This window comes from Amblyomma americanum, chromosome 1 (assembly GCF_052857255.1).
Source record: "Amblyomma americanum isolate KBUSLIRL-KWMA chromosome 1, ASM5285725v1, whole genome shotgun sequence".
In the NCBI taxonomy this organism is placed as follows: domain Eukaryota; kingdom Metazoa; phylum Arthropoda; class Arachnida; order Ixodida; family Ixodidae; genus Amblyomma; species Amblyomma americanum.
In genome coordinates, this window is record NC_135497.1 from 427,350,210 (window position 1) to 427,364,407 (window position 14,198).

The window sequence follows — 14,198 nt, forward strand, 5'->3', positions numbered from 1 at the left end:
ATTGGGCTGCTGGTCGTAGAAACCACAGCCAGCAGGCATGTTAAGTGTGTACTGTGAATGACACGAATTTCGATCACATGAAATTGCAGCACTGCAAACAAACGCTCACGAACAGAGATCACTTCTGGTTTCATGCCGTCTGCTTTCGTCCTTTAAGCACTGATGAGAGATAATACTGCTGGTACAGCTTTTGCGAAAACTCTGGTTTCTGGTGAGAATAGCCATATCCGACGCGGGCTTTAGATTACTTCTGACCAAACCAGGCAAGGACCCACCCGAACGCTACATGAAATGAAAGATTGCCGTATTCTGCACTACGCTTCAGAAACGCATGCAGCGTGCACGTTCTTGTCCAGCACATGTTCGTGCCCCTGATGGCTACACAGCAATCCGGCATGGTAATTAAGCCTGAAATTCATGAACTTGCCACAGTACCAAATCTAGGACTGCCAGACCACATTTCAGCCTCTAGTCTTTTACTTTATGCCATCCATAACTCCTACCTAATCATATCCATTAAGTTGCCTAATTATGCGACATACTGCCAGGTGCACGTGTCTGCTGCAGTGCTTTTTAAACGCTAGGAACAAGTGTACCAGTTTTCTAACAAGCGGGGAATTACCGACAGGTAATTCGGACTTGTAGGATATTTCGGACCTCGATGAGGCACCGTCAGTCACCCCATAGAAGCGCATACATATTCGCGATGGATATTTCGGACTTCAAAAGTCTGAAAGTTCGATTTTTTGGAGTAATTTCAGTTGCCTGCAGGCCAAAATCAGCCGTCTTATCGGTTTTTCGCCAGCGCAAGAGGCGCCATCTTGGATTGAGGTGGATTTACGCTGCAGATGGATTGGCTTGACATATTTTCGGTACCTCATTTTTGCCAGTAGAGGTCCCTGCGATCTCTGACACTTCGAGGTGGCAGCCGCATTGTCATCGCCGTCAACTTGCTTTTGTCGCCGACGTTGTTATCGCTTGTCCCATACGTTGAAAATCGGTTGTTGAGGGAAGGAAATGGTGCAGTAGCCATCTCTCATCTCGGCGGACATCTGAACTGCGCATTAAGGGAAGGGATAAAGGAGGGTCTGAGAGAAGAAAGAAAAAGGTGCCGTAGTGGAGGGCTCCGGAATAATTTTGACCACCTGGGGATCTTTAACGTGCACTGACATCGCACAGCACATGGGCGCCTTTGCGTTTCGCCTTCATCGAAACGCGGCCACTGCGGTCGGGTTCGAACCCGGGTACTCCGGATCAGTAGCCGAGCGCCCTAACCACTGAGCCACCGCGGTGGCTCTCATACGTTCGCCATTCGCCGTTTCGTCCCTTGGGTTTCTCTGACCGCGTCGACCGAGTGGCGCTCAGTCTTCACGAAGTTACATCCGTTCGCCGTTTTGTGACTGCGTCTGGCGGTTCCGTCGCTTTGAATGAAAAGTGCCTTGTCTTTGCGTGTGTTTGACGAGCGGTGTGGTGAGCACTCGGGTTGTGGACAACATGGCCCCACCGGGTCCGTCAAAGAAGCGTGGGAAGTATTCCACCTAAATGCGGTGACCTTGCTGTCTAGCGTGTACAGTGAAAGCACAACTTTGGCGCAAATACAGGCGCAAATACAGGCGCAAATTGTCGCCAGCAAGAGAAATTTGCTGCATGGTAAAATCAGTGACATTTTTAAGCCGATTTCTTCTCAATGAAGTGATTTTTTTGTAGTTCACGGATTTTTCGGGCTGTTCGATTATTCGGACCATTTTTCGGGTCCGAAAAATAGGTCGGCCATTGTATTAGTTCTATGGCATACATGGCATACCAAGCATATTTAAGAGGCATTGTAGCCAAAGTAATATTTTGTTTCAGTTGGCCTTTAATGTTGATGTGATGTTGGGTGCTTTAACGTGAATTGCACCTGTAGAAATAGTGTGAGAGTTGAAAATTGCATTTCAGTTCAGTTCTGTGAATGAATGAATAATTGTAGGGTAAGTTGACTTATGGTTGACTAGATAAGCAAACATGATGTACACAGTCCTGCAATTTTTCTTTAGATAAAGACAGTTAAACGGCACTTATTATTTGACACTCGTGTTTGCTTAGCACCTTCTGCGAGTTGCATGGGCACTATGTTGATGATGTTAAATGAATAATCTACAGGGTATCTTTTTTTATTTTGAACAACTCTAGAAGCAGAGCCTTTGGCAGCTGAATGAGTCCTCTCCATTCACTTGTGTTATGTGACAATGCAGCCATTAACTAGTCAATGAAGTAGTAGTAATCAGATGCAGCAATCAGTTTAACGCTGTTGCTATTGTTAGCTTATTTTGGCCTTTACGTCAGTTATGTCAAGTTAGAAGAAGTGTTGGCGTAGTTATGTTTACTTCATGAAACTTTGGAAATTGTGGTGATGATGAACTACATGCCGAAGAGTTGTATGTAGCTAATGTGGCATTTGCTTTTTTTTTTTGCTAGCTTGGTAGGTTTTTGCAGGTTTCTTTTTTCCTCGTACTTTTTATGCCATATTGTGGTATATCACACAACGTTGGCTTGCCCTTTTATGTTACGTTCACTGAAACAAACAATATATCTGATAGCATAGACATGTGAATTCAGGGCTAGCTCTGGTGGATGTTAGAAAGCATATGCTCATTGCAAGAGTTTGACAGCGTAGTCTTGCAGAATGGCTGACTGCCTTTAACGTGATTGAAGAATAAGCGTCAGGTAACGTGATTGAAGAATAAGCGTCAGGTTAAGTTTTCCTTTAGATTGACACACTGCAGCAATGCATGTCTTAACAAAATACGATCATTGCAAAGCCTCGCAGGGTAGCCTTTTTTAGTGATGCTGTATCGAATTCACTGTAACCATTATGCAATGTGTTTCAGTTTTGATTAACATTTATTGAGAGTAAAATACATACTTTCAAGAGCTGAATGTAAACATATCTGTCACCAAATAGCAACGAAGTGCCCATCTAGAACACTCTTTAACAACAAACCACAGACTACTAGGACACTGCTGTTGCGTTTTGAAGAAATGTGCCAAAACCTCAGCCTACTGGACACATTACCTGACATTGCTCGATGACTCGATCCACTGCCTCCATGGTATCATTTTCCTACATTCTGCGATTTTACTCTTACGCCGTTCTGTAAAAAACAAACCCCACAGAAACATACTCTGCAAGAATTTCTTGCACTCGAGGAAAAATACAGTACCTTCAGAGCTTTTTACACAGATGGCTCAAAAACAGATGCTTACGTTGGAAGTAGAGTGGTACAAGGGAATTGCAATCAGGTAGTAAGGCTTCCACAGTGTGCGTCAATCTTCACTGCCGAATGTTACGTCGTCTATATAGCCATTAAACAAATAGTAAAGGAGAACCTCAAAAACAGTGTTATTTACACAGACTCGCTAAGTTTACTTACAGCTCTCCACTCTAGAAATGCAGTCACTCCAATACTTGGTGATATCATACACAACATAGTAATAGCCGCAGCTAAAGGACAAAACATAAAACTCTGCTGGGTACCAAGCCATATCGGAATTAAAGGCAACGAGAGAGCAGACTTACGCGCTGCTCAAGCGTGTGACATCCTCGCAGGGGGTGTCTGCAGCTTGCAGACGTTGATGAGTGGCGACACCACGGATTCCCGAGCATCCGCAGGGACATCCCCGCAAGGGGATGATGGTGAACAGTGCATCACCACGGACATGAGCACCCGCGCTTAGCCGTGCGTGGCATCGCCGTGTCCGAGGAAAAGGGGTTCCTGGTGGTTGAGCCAATGCCGAGCATTTGGACCTTTAAGGCCCCTTGGCGGAGGCAACACACCGCTTCCTGTAGACGGCACCTCCGGCCTGACCCGACGGGGGGAAATCGGCAGTCGCCTTTTCCTATCCTACCCTCCATCTTTAACCTTCCTATCATTCTCTATTCTATCTATTTTCTCATTCCTTAAAAAAGGGCTGAGGTTTTTTATTTTGATTGGTTGGGGGCCTCCAGGCCTTGCCCAGCCAAGGACGGCTGATGAGGGTACCCAGCCTCCTTTGAAACCTTTAATATTGGCCATTTGTGAATTTTGTTTTGCTCTCAATACTGGGCAGAAGGGTATAACCTTTTAGGCATTCTGCACCGCCATATTTTTATACCTTTGTAAAAATCTACAGAAAGCAATTTCTTTACCTTGAGCTTGGCGCATGATAGCCTTAGTTGCTTATGTGCCACTAAACTCAACACAACACTCAAGCGCGTGACAAGCAAATTAAGAAAGAAAATATTCCCTTAAAAGATTGCATTAACTTAATTCATCGTAGCATAAGGCAGAAATGGCAGTCCGCATGGAACTACGAAGTAAAAAACAAACTACACAATGTGAAACCAGTTATAAGTGAATTGAAGTCCTGCACCCACCAGTGATTATCTGTCTTCTTCGTATAGGACACACGCACCTCACACACAGTTTTCTTCTGAAAAAACAAGATCAACCTGTATGCGAAGAATGCGGGGACGAAGTTACGATTAACCACATTTTATTTTCTTGTCCGAAACTAGAAAAACCAAGGAAAAAGTACTAAATTCTACACCGAATGCATTCTTTTTCATCCTGCACTGCTTTTAGGAGATGATGCAATTATTGATATATCATGTGTTTTTAGCTTTCTTAAAGAAACCGGACTTCTCAAGAGGCTCTAAAATTTTTTACCCACTGGTCTGTTTGTATTTTAGTACACCTCAACCACTTTCTCACTCCGGAGAAAAGGGCTGAGGTTGCTTTTGTTTTGATTGGTTGGGGGCCTCCAGTCCTTGCCCAGCCAAGGACTGCTGATGAGGTCACCCGACCTCCTTTGCGACTTTTAATGTTAGCTTTTTATAAATCTTGTTTTTGCTCTGAATACTAGGTAGAAGGAAATACCTTTTCAAGCTTTCTACACCGCCATAATTTTTTATCTTTGTAAAAATCTGCAGAAAAAAATTCCTTATAACTTGAGCTTGGTGCAGGATAGCCTTAGATGCTTATGCGCCATTAAACCCAACACAACACAACACACAAGAGCTGAATGGAAAAAACATTCACTTAATAAGTTCGTATGAAAAATGCGCATTTCTGCGCATTTTGCCTTTGAAGAAACAAGAGGCAAACTTTGAATGTTTTGTTAATGAGGAGATTTACCAGTTCTGAAGTAACAAAGCTTTTGGAACTGATTCTTGCATATGGCTTAGTCATCTTCAGTTATTTCTCATCAAAATTTGCTGAGGAGCAATTCCCAGTGTGTAGCAGTCAGCCTGGCTTTAAATGAACAGCTTGTTGGTTTTTTAAGACATAGTTTCTTTCCTGGGCTCATAATAAAGATTGATTTGTCCTGATCGTTCAGCAGTCAGATATACCGTATTTACTCGCGTAATCCTCGCACTTTTTTTCCCTGAAAATCAACGCGAAGTTTGGGGGTGCGATAATTATGCGGGGAAAATTTTCAAGCAAATGTTTCGGAGTGTTAAATGCAAAGATGAATGGGTACAAGATCAGGATTGTCAGGTCCGCAATTGTAAATATAACGAAAACATTACTTTCAAGCGTAACTTACCTTCGTTATGATAGTACAGGGTGAACGTAAGCTCAAGCTGCTAAAGCACTTTATTTGCTGCGCGCAACCTCCCCGTCACTACTCGCATTGCGTACATCCTGCAGGCAATTCTACTCTTCATCAGAGTCCGTGTCGACACTGGAATCGATGGTTTCTTCATCTTCCGATGCTTCTTCGTCGTCCCACACCAGATGGTCCTCGGTCGCATCCAGGGCGTTCGAAATTCCTCTTTTCTTGAAGCTTCTGGCCACCATGTTTACATCAATCATCCCCCATGCCTCTGATACCCAGCTGCACAGCAGCTCCACGGGCGGTCTTTTGATCTTGCTGCCCGGCGTCAGAGCATGTTCACCTTCGGCCATCCATTCTGCGTACAGCCTCCGGACGTTATCTTTAAATGGCTTGTTCAAAGATACGTCAAGAGGCTGTAGCATTGATGTGAGGCCGCCGGGTATAACAGCCAGGTCCGTGCGCAGTTCCTTGAACTTCGCCCGAACCGACTCTTGAAGATGGCCCCGAAAGCTATCAAGCACGAGGAGCGACGGAAAAAGAAGCGCTCCTGGTCGCCACCCCCCACACAGTCTTCACCCAGTCCACCATAAGGTCCACGGTCATCCACCCCTTTTCTTGGACGCGCACGTGTATACCAGGGGGGAGCTTTCCTTTCGGGAGGGCCTTCCGCTTGAAAATGACGTACGGTGGGAGCTTCCGCCGTCACGCCTAGCATGACCGTGCACCTCTGTTTTTCGGCACCTGTAGTCCTGACGTGCACAGTCCGAGCGCCTGTCTGTTCGACTGTCCTGCTGCTGGGCATATCGAAATTCAGCGGAGTTTGGTCCGCGTTCCCTATCTGGGAGAGCAAGAAGTTTTTCTCCTGCCGGATCCTGATAACGAATCGATGGAAGTCCACTATTTTCTCTTCATAGGCTGCGGGCAGGCGCTGGCAAAGCGTCGTTCGCCTCTTGAGCGACAGCCCATTGCGCCGCATAAATCGTGTGGCCCAGCCGTTACTAGCGCGGAAGTCTTGCACCGGGATGCCCTCCTTTCTTGCGATTACGAGCGTCTGGTTCCGTATCAAATCAATCGACACAGCACACCCATTCGCTCGTCGAGCCTTGATATATTCCAGTACAGAGGATTCAATGGCAGGAAATTTCCCAGTCTTCGGTCCACGGAAGGCCCGGCGCGTCTTACCAGTCGTCTTGAGTTCGTCGTGCTGCCGTCTCCAATACTGGACGCAAAACTCGTTGACGCCGAAGTGTCTGCTGGCGGCGCGGTTGCCATGTTCCAACGCATACTCAATAGCTTTTAGCTTAAAAGCAGCTGTGTAGCTTGCGTGGCGTCCCATGGCGAAGCGGCACAAAGAGCACGGTGCAACACGCAAACAAGGCAAACGAGCCCTACGAGACACCGGAGAGCTGGAGACATCTTCGCAAAATGGCGTAGCGGTGGTGAGTGGATGAGCGGTAGCGGCGGTGGCAGCGGATGATAGCACAGTACCGCCGCCTAGTAGCACGCGCGCCCAACCATGGCAGTTAGTTGTGGCCGCAGTCAATAGATGGCGATCGCTACGACAAGCAGACGGCTCGCGGCAGTAATTTTGGGGATGCGATGATTATGCGGGGAAAAAAAATTTTTCCAATTTTTGATAGCCAATGTGGGGGGTGCGAGCATTACGTGAGTGCGAGCATTACGCGAGTGCAAGCATTATGCGAGTAAATATGGTAAAATTTGAAGGAAAATTATAATAAGAAAGCATAATCCAAATTTAAGTGTAAAACTGCCACCTGTTTTGAGTTAAGTAACTTCAGAGGCTTGTTATTGTTGTACAGGCTTGGCTGGAATAATTTCAGTGTACAGAAGCGTCAGCTAGACATGATTTGTGCACTACTCATTTACTAACTTAAGCTCATCGGCACCCCTGCAAATGCTTGCTCGCTGTCGAGCTCCCTTGTGTATTTCCTATGCAGTTAGGTTGAAGCTATTAGAATTCTCTCTCTGCAAGTATTGCAACATTTGTAGACCTTTTTGTAAGCAGTGCATCATTGTTGATGATGCTTGTAATGAGAGGATTGAATACCATAAAAACCCGCATATAATATGAGGTGTGCGTCCCATATAGCCTGAGTCGCTTTGGGACGTTAAGCCCCCATAACCCGTATAATATGAGGTGTAATTTGGGGATAGAAAAACAAAAGTTTTCATCCATGTATAATGTGAGTGATGAAAGCTCGCCAAATGCATTTATTTGCACTTAATTTCGCACTTGACTCAGTGGCTCAGTGGACACTTGCGAGGTGTACGCGCCGTGCGCTTGTGTGTCCAGCACCCCGCGCCAAGCATCTGATCCAGCACCCCACACCAAGCGTCGGAAAACGTCAGCTTGCTCCCCGTTTTGAGCAGACACGCTTGATCAGAGAATTTCACACTGTTAAAAAATGAGCACCTCAGACTTAACCCGGCGCTCATGGGAGCCACACGGTCCTCCGATTGTTGTAAACCAGTGTGCCGCTTCAGGCATGTGCGCAGGACTGCAGTGTGGTACAGAGTGTCGTGCTGGCCATGCTCATGTCTTGCACTTCACGCATGCGCAGGCCGGCTCCAGCGTACACACGTGCACAGGCGGGCGACATGTGCGGCAGGCCGGCTCCAACGTACACACGTGCACATGCGGGTGACATGTGCGCGCAGTAAATTTCCTCGCAGTAGGGGCTTTAGTGATAGTTGTTACCATCTTCCGAGACACTCTTGTCAGAGATATCTTTCCATAAAAACTCTTCTTCGGTACTGCTGAGCGCATTCGATATGCCGCATTTCTTGAAAGCGCGATCAATGGGCTCCTAATGAACGCTGGCCCAAACATCCATGATCCAACTGCAGAGCGTGTGTGGCTGGAGAGGCCTATTTCAGCTGTCCGGTGCCAGTAACTGCTGGCTCTTACTGCCTCAATCAGTTCATGTAGCAGCGCTTGACGAGGTGCCGATGCTTACAGCTGGTACAATTAAGCTACGATTACTTTCCTTTTAAAAACAGGTACGGGTATTGCTTTCGCAGTCCCAGGTGTGACTGTCCTGCTTCCGATAACGTGGGTAGCATGGAAGTTGCGGCCGGGTTCAGCATGGTGAAATGGTTTTGAAACCGAAACCATCGAATCGGAAGACACCACTGCTAAATAGCGGCTCCTGTCGCTTGAAACCTGATGGTGATAGCGCAGAATAATAGCAAGTTCGGAACCGTGAATGTGGGCTGAAAATTGTTTGGATCTGAATGTAATGCAAGGCAGAAAGTTGACATGCTAAAATCCGGAAAAAACACCTTGAATTATATGCAGGTTTTTATGTTAAGTAGAGGCTACCGCAGGCAGCTAGCTGTCATTTGCAGTAGTGCTGATAGGTTGAACACTAGTACAGTTTAGTACCCTCCATGTTCTGCGATATTCTGGCTGAGAACAAGCTGTTTTCATGGAAACTGCAAGGTTCTAGTTGTAATCACTTGATCTTATTTTTTTGTTGCCTTGTGTATGCCTTGTTAAAGAGTAAAAATGGTTAATATGGCTTCAATGTATTTTTCAAGGAATTGGTTTGAAATAAAAAAGGACACCCTGTATATGAAAAAGATACTGGCAATGCTGACATGTGCCATAAACAGTGTGAATGGCAGCTCTATCACATTTTTCAGCACTAAAGTGCATAAAGAGACACACACACACCTTTAATATTTTCGCCGTTGTAGCATGGTATAAATCTTGATTTCTGAGCAGCAAAAGGATTTGAGAAAGTTCGCACTATGCTTTGGGAAGATACGACACGCACCCCATGCTTTGTGCCTGCATTGTGTGTCTGTGCGTATGTCTTTTTTCTTCTGGTGGTGGTGGTGGTTCTCTCTGCTGCCTGGAGTTTTCCCTTTCTACCTATCTTTTATTTTTTGCTGTTTTCTTGGCACCCCGGCGGATTACTCTGATTGTCCCACACTTGTTGGAAGCATTGGGAGCCTGTCTAAGTGCATTTTTCATTTTAACTGGGTTAGTCCATGCTTGCATTATTTTCTCCAAGAGCAGACTGCTCCAAAATTTGTTCCCTTGAACCGTCTTGAGAACATCTGCAAGGGTAGCTGTACAAGAGCTGCACCAAGAATGTGTCATGCTTGCATTAAATCTGTGTTTTTGCAGCTGCAGTGGAGAGTTTTGGTGGATGTTCTTATAGATGGTGTTCGTGGAGAGTGCATTTTTGACACCCAAATCTTTCATTTGATGTTGGGTTTCCTTTTTAAATTTTTTTGTAGTGTTACGTGAATCTACAGTAGCTGACTGATTTTTCGGACTTTGTTGAGGAACAGTCACACACCTGCCTGCTAGAAATGTGTACATATTGACAGCAGATATTTCCGAGTGTGGAGTCTAAAAATTCAATATTTTGGACTAAAATAGACATTAGTTTTTTTTTTACTAAGTTTGTATCTTCTACCAAATATACATGTTCACAACCAGCCAGTTATCTGCTGCCGTGCAAAAGGTCATCTGGGATTTAAATGGAGTCAATTGGAGCCGAGGCGTACAAAAAGTGGGGAGGGGGGGGGGTGCTGGCCGGGGCACGCGACTGTATTGAAAATGGGCCAGTTGCAGCAACATCTGCTATGGCTTAGCTGACACTGCCTGCGGTGTGTGGCAGATAAGGGGGTGCTGAGGGTGGAATTGGAGACACTCGCTTCTGCTTGCTTCTTTCTGTGGGTTTCCTTTCTCGGTCCTCGTGACCATCATTACCAATGGAAACAGTCTATTCTTGCTTTGTGTGACAAATGCATAGTTCACGGATTTTGCGGACTGTTAGATTATTTGGGCCATTTTTCGGATCCCGCCAAGTCCAAAAAATCTGTTGGCAGCGGGTACCGAAGTTAGCAGTAAAAGTTCTGCCCTATTGTCTCACTCAGCCTTTTTTTTGTATTTTTCTCATCTTACCATTAATTGATAGCTTTTCTTTTTTTCTTTTTTGCTGAGGAATTTGGCAGGTCCCAAGATTTACATGAATGGGGTAATGTGTGACAGTGGAAGTTTTTCACAATTCCACAAGAAATGCGGAAGGCCGCCGGGGTGCCCCTCCTTTCTTTATTCTTTGTCTCTCGCTGTACCGTTCACTTGTTCTTGTGTTGTGGTGGCGTTGGTCTGTGCTAAGACCCCGGTGTGCATTCTACCTCTAGCCGCCTATTTACTGTCCCTAGGTCTGTCCTCGGGAACCGAATCTCAGGAGGATAGTGAGTAAACCCTTTGTGCACGCCCGTGTGTGTGCCGTAGATGCAGGAACGTGCCTTTGTCCCCTGCCCCCTCTTTTCCTCTTGCTGCTATGTTGATGCGATTGTAGGCACCTTGAGAAATTGCCTGAGAAATATCTTTTACTTCTAGAGAAGTCGGGAAGGTTAGTGTAAAGGTTGGTGGAAGTACTTTTTGTGCTTGGGAGATTCATTTTTCAGCTTTGTTGAAAGTGTACATTAAATTTGTTCAGACTAAATGAGCTGGACCCTTTTGGCTCCAAGTCTGTATTCTATTGGTCCTTGTAGCCTTTTTCCACACGGTTGAGTTATGCAATGAGGGGTAAACAGTTGGATATTCCCCTTTTCTTTGTTATTAGGGGATAATTCATTTTGTAATAATGTGCACCTTAGCTTTTTTATGGATGAAATTCGATTGTTGTGCAGAAGGCAGTTTATTGCAAACATCATGCTGTTGTGCTGCTCAGGTTAAATGATAAGACAGCTTTGTTGGTCACACATAGTATGATTTTTAAAGATAAAACGCGAATGCAGCAACACGTGGACAATACGGGTGTCTCCAGATGGCTCTTGCCTGGTCAGTAACGAAAGTGTGCGAGCGTTTTCAAACCACTTTTGAAGGCTTTAGAGGCGTATTCGATTCCAGCAGGTTTTTCTGCCACCATATGCAAGATGTACTTTGGATCTCTGACCATTGTAGTTTCCCCTCGTGCAAAAGTAATTTACTCCTGCATGGATTGTGGAATTGTTCCTATAGTGGATTTAAGATGAGTGGCACAAGCTACAAGGTCTTGCAACCCTTGTTATTGTTATGAGGTGTAGTGGAGGGCTCGGCCACGAGGTGTTACAAGTGCTTCGAAAGCTTAGAACTCAAGTGATCTCGCAGTATACCCTTGTAGAAATGGAGGCATTAGGGGCAGGTGTAGAGTCTGTAACTTTGTTCTGAGCAGCTATACAACCAACTGGACCAATGAGAAATTACAGTAGTCACTGAGCCAGCCACATTGAAGAAGAGTCGTGTGCACACTATCCAGGGTGTGGGAGAAGGGGGGGGGGATAAAATAATTGGAAAACCTGAGGTGGCAGTGAGTAGTGCCTAGAATACAGTCGCATTAATATGGTGTTTTTTTTTTTTTTTCTGCATTGTGTTGCGGTCTCTGGACTCAGTCCTGGGGCTGAGGCATGTTTCGCTGCGAGGCCTGGGGTGCCCCCCCTCTCTCTCTCTCCTCCCTCTCCCTCTCTGCTGAACTTTTTGCGGGCACTGATTGTGTCTTGGCTTCTCTCATGTCTGCTGTGTTCTCATTCTTTTCCTCGCGAAGGGAGAAATGCTTTATGACTGGCGACTTAAGCGCTGCTCTGCTGCTTATTGCTTGCCGCTCTGAATGGAGTGAGTGCCTGTGGCGGTGGGCCTTAGTCACCGAAGCACAAGCTGGTGCCTTATTTTGCAAATAGAATGAGCAGTGGGCTGGTTCTCTACACCGCTTGTGTCAAGCTCGTGGCGATTTCCATGGAGTCAAGCTGGTTCTCATTCTGCCACAAGGTTGCACTACCTGTGCTGACAGCTTGGTTTGCATTGACAGCACGTTTATCTAGGCTCCTGTTGTAAATCGCCATTTTTCTCTGTTTGCTTCTGGCACGATGGTTTCTAAAGTTCACAATTTTATATTGAAAATGAGAAAATGACAGAACGATGTGTAGTGCACTTTAAGGCAGGAAATGCAGATACTGTGTACTTCATTATTTATGGATTAGTCGTAGTTTTTTTTTTCCTGCATGTCATTTCGCTTTTTTGTAGAAATTTTGAATTGAAGTGTTTCTGTGTGCTGGAAGTAGAGGCAGCCATTTTCTGTGCTGCAAATATAGACACTGTTTGCTGTGTTTTGTCTTGTGAACAAAATATTGTTAAGTGTGCTTGGGGAGGACAGGAGTTTCAGTACTAGGCAAGCAGTGATATGTTCGATCTGAGCCTTTTACTCTGTTGGGCTGTATGTGCAGTGCAGGACATGCCAGCTGAAATTTCCAAAGTGCAAGTCAGTAATTGTTGCTCTGGAAATGTGAACAGAAACAGTTTATGCGGAGGATCTTTGTTTTTATCAGTGCAGCCAGTGTTGTCTTTCAGTGTTGTTACAACTCCAGACCGAAACGACAGCTGCCTCTCGGAGGAGCCCTCCAGCCAATAGCATCGACCGATTGTCCTTCTTGACCAAGTGTCCCCCTCTCCTCCTTTACTGATCCCCTACTTGCTAGCATGAAGTCTCAGGGGGTGGCAGATGAATGGGGAATAACCATAGCTTAATTGGATTAATTGCAGCGTCATGAAAATCTGTTGACGTCATTGGCTGGAGTGCCTCCTTTGAGGGGCATCTGCCGTTACGTTTTTGAGTTCTATCTTACTGTAGACAAGCGTCGGGCCGTGATGTCAAGGAGATGTGGCAGCGCTAGCCTCAGTAGTGACTTTTGTTGTGTAGGCAAAAGGCTGTACCGTGCGCCTTGAGTGTGCCACGCTAGCATTTTTTTTTTTTTTACATAATTCGCACTATCCCGCCGAGTTGTGGTGCGGTTGGTCGAACCAGGGGTGAAAGCGATGGGCACTGGCCGTGGAGTGGGATAAGTTCGGCGACGGATTGGCTGCACGGCTAGTATTGCATTTCTGCATCTAATTCTGATAGTTTGCATCTCTTAATCCGCATGGTTGCTCTTCAGTCGCGCATCGAAGAGTGCAAGAATCAACACCTACAACTCGTTCGCATTCTGTCGGGCTCTCATGAGAAGTTTACACACGATATTCCTTGTGCTTGTGATAGTAAGTTGAACACTGGGGGCCCTTTCAAATGGCAATCACACACACTATGTCCCGGGCATCTCTACGCGCAAAAGAAAAACAAAACAGCTGCTGCCAGTGTCCTTCAGTGTTCATAGGAGCCACTAAGTGCAACATTTGAAGCAGCACTGTGTACGACTTAGTTTTTCTTTATTTTCATTTTTGCGAGCTTGAACAAGTGTCTTTTCAACACTGGTCGTAGAAAATGTTTAAATGTCACTAGGATATGGGCAAATTCATGGAGTGTAATTTCCCAGATTACCTGAATTTTACCATTTCAAGGTCAGATCATAGCGAAAACAGCAAATACTGCACTAAAAGCCACTCTGATCAAGCAGAGTAAGGCACGCACTTGAATGCAACTTTTAAAATAAGCAGAATGACTTAAAATATTTAGCTGTGCAGGGCAAATGTAAATTTGATTAGAAGCTTGAAAAAAACGTGTATGCGCTTGTGCAACTCTGCCGAAGCGAAGAGAACAAAAAGAGCACTCTTGCGGACAGTGCCAGTGAATCGAGACCTCGACTCCTACCAGAAATGTCTGTTT

General features: G+C 45.5%; 1 protein-coding gene across 6 annotated transcripts in view; it reads left to right on the plus strand.

Annotated features, from left to right (window-relative positions):
- The window catches only part of LOC144115869 (serine/threonine-protein phosphatase 2B catalytic subunit 2-like), a 100,330-nt gene that overhangs the window by 70,975 nt on the left and 15,157 nt on the right, over nt 1–14,198 (plus strand). For 2 of the 6 annotated variants that reach the window (XM_077650455.1, XM_077650456.1), the window contains exon 10: nt 10,762–10,815. The exons of 2 other annotated variants lie outside the window; for them this stretch is intronic. In XM_077650455.1, coding sequence (XP_077506581.1) covers nt 10,762–10,815 — 54 coding nt within the window. The remainder of the gene's footprint in view (nt 1–10,761; nt 10,816–14,198) is intronic. 2 more of the 6 variants (XM_077650457.1, XM_077650458.1) reach the window with 1 other exon arrangement.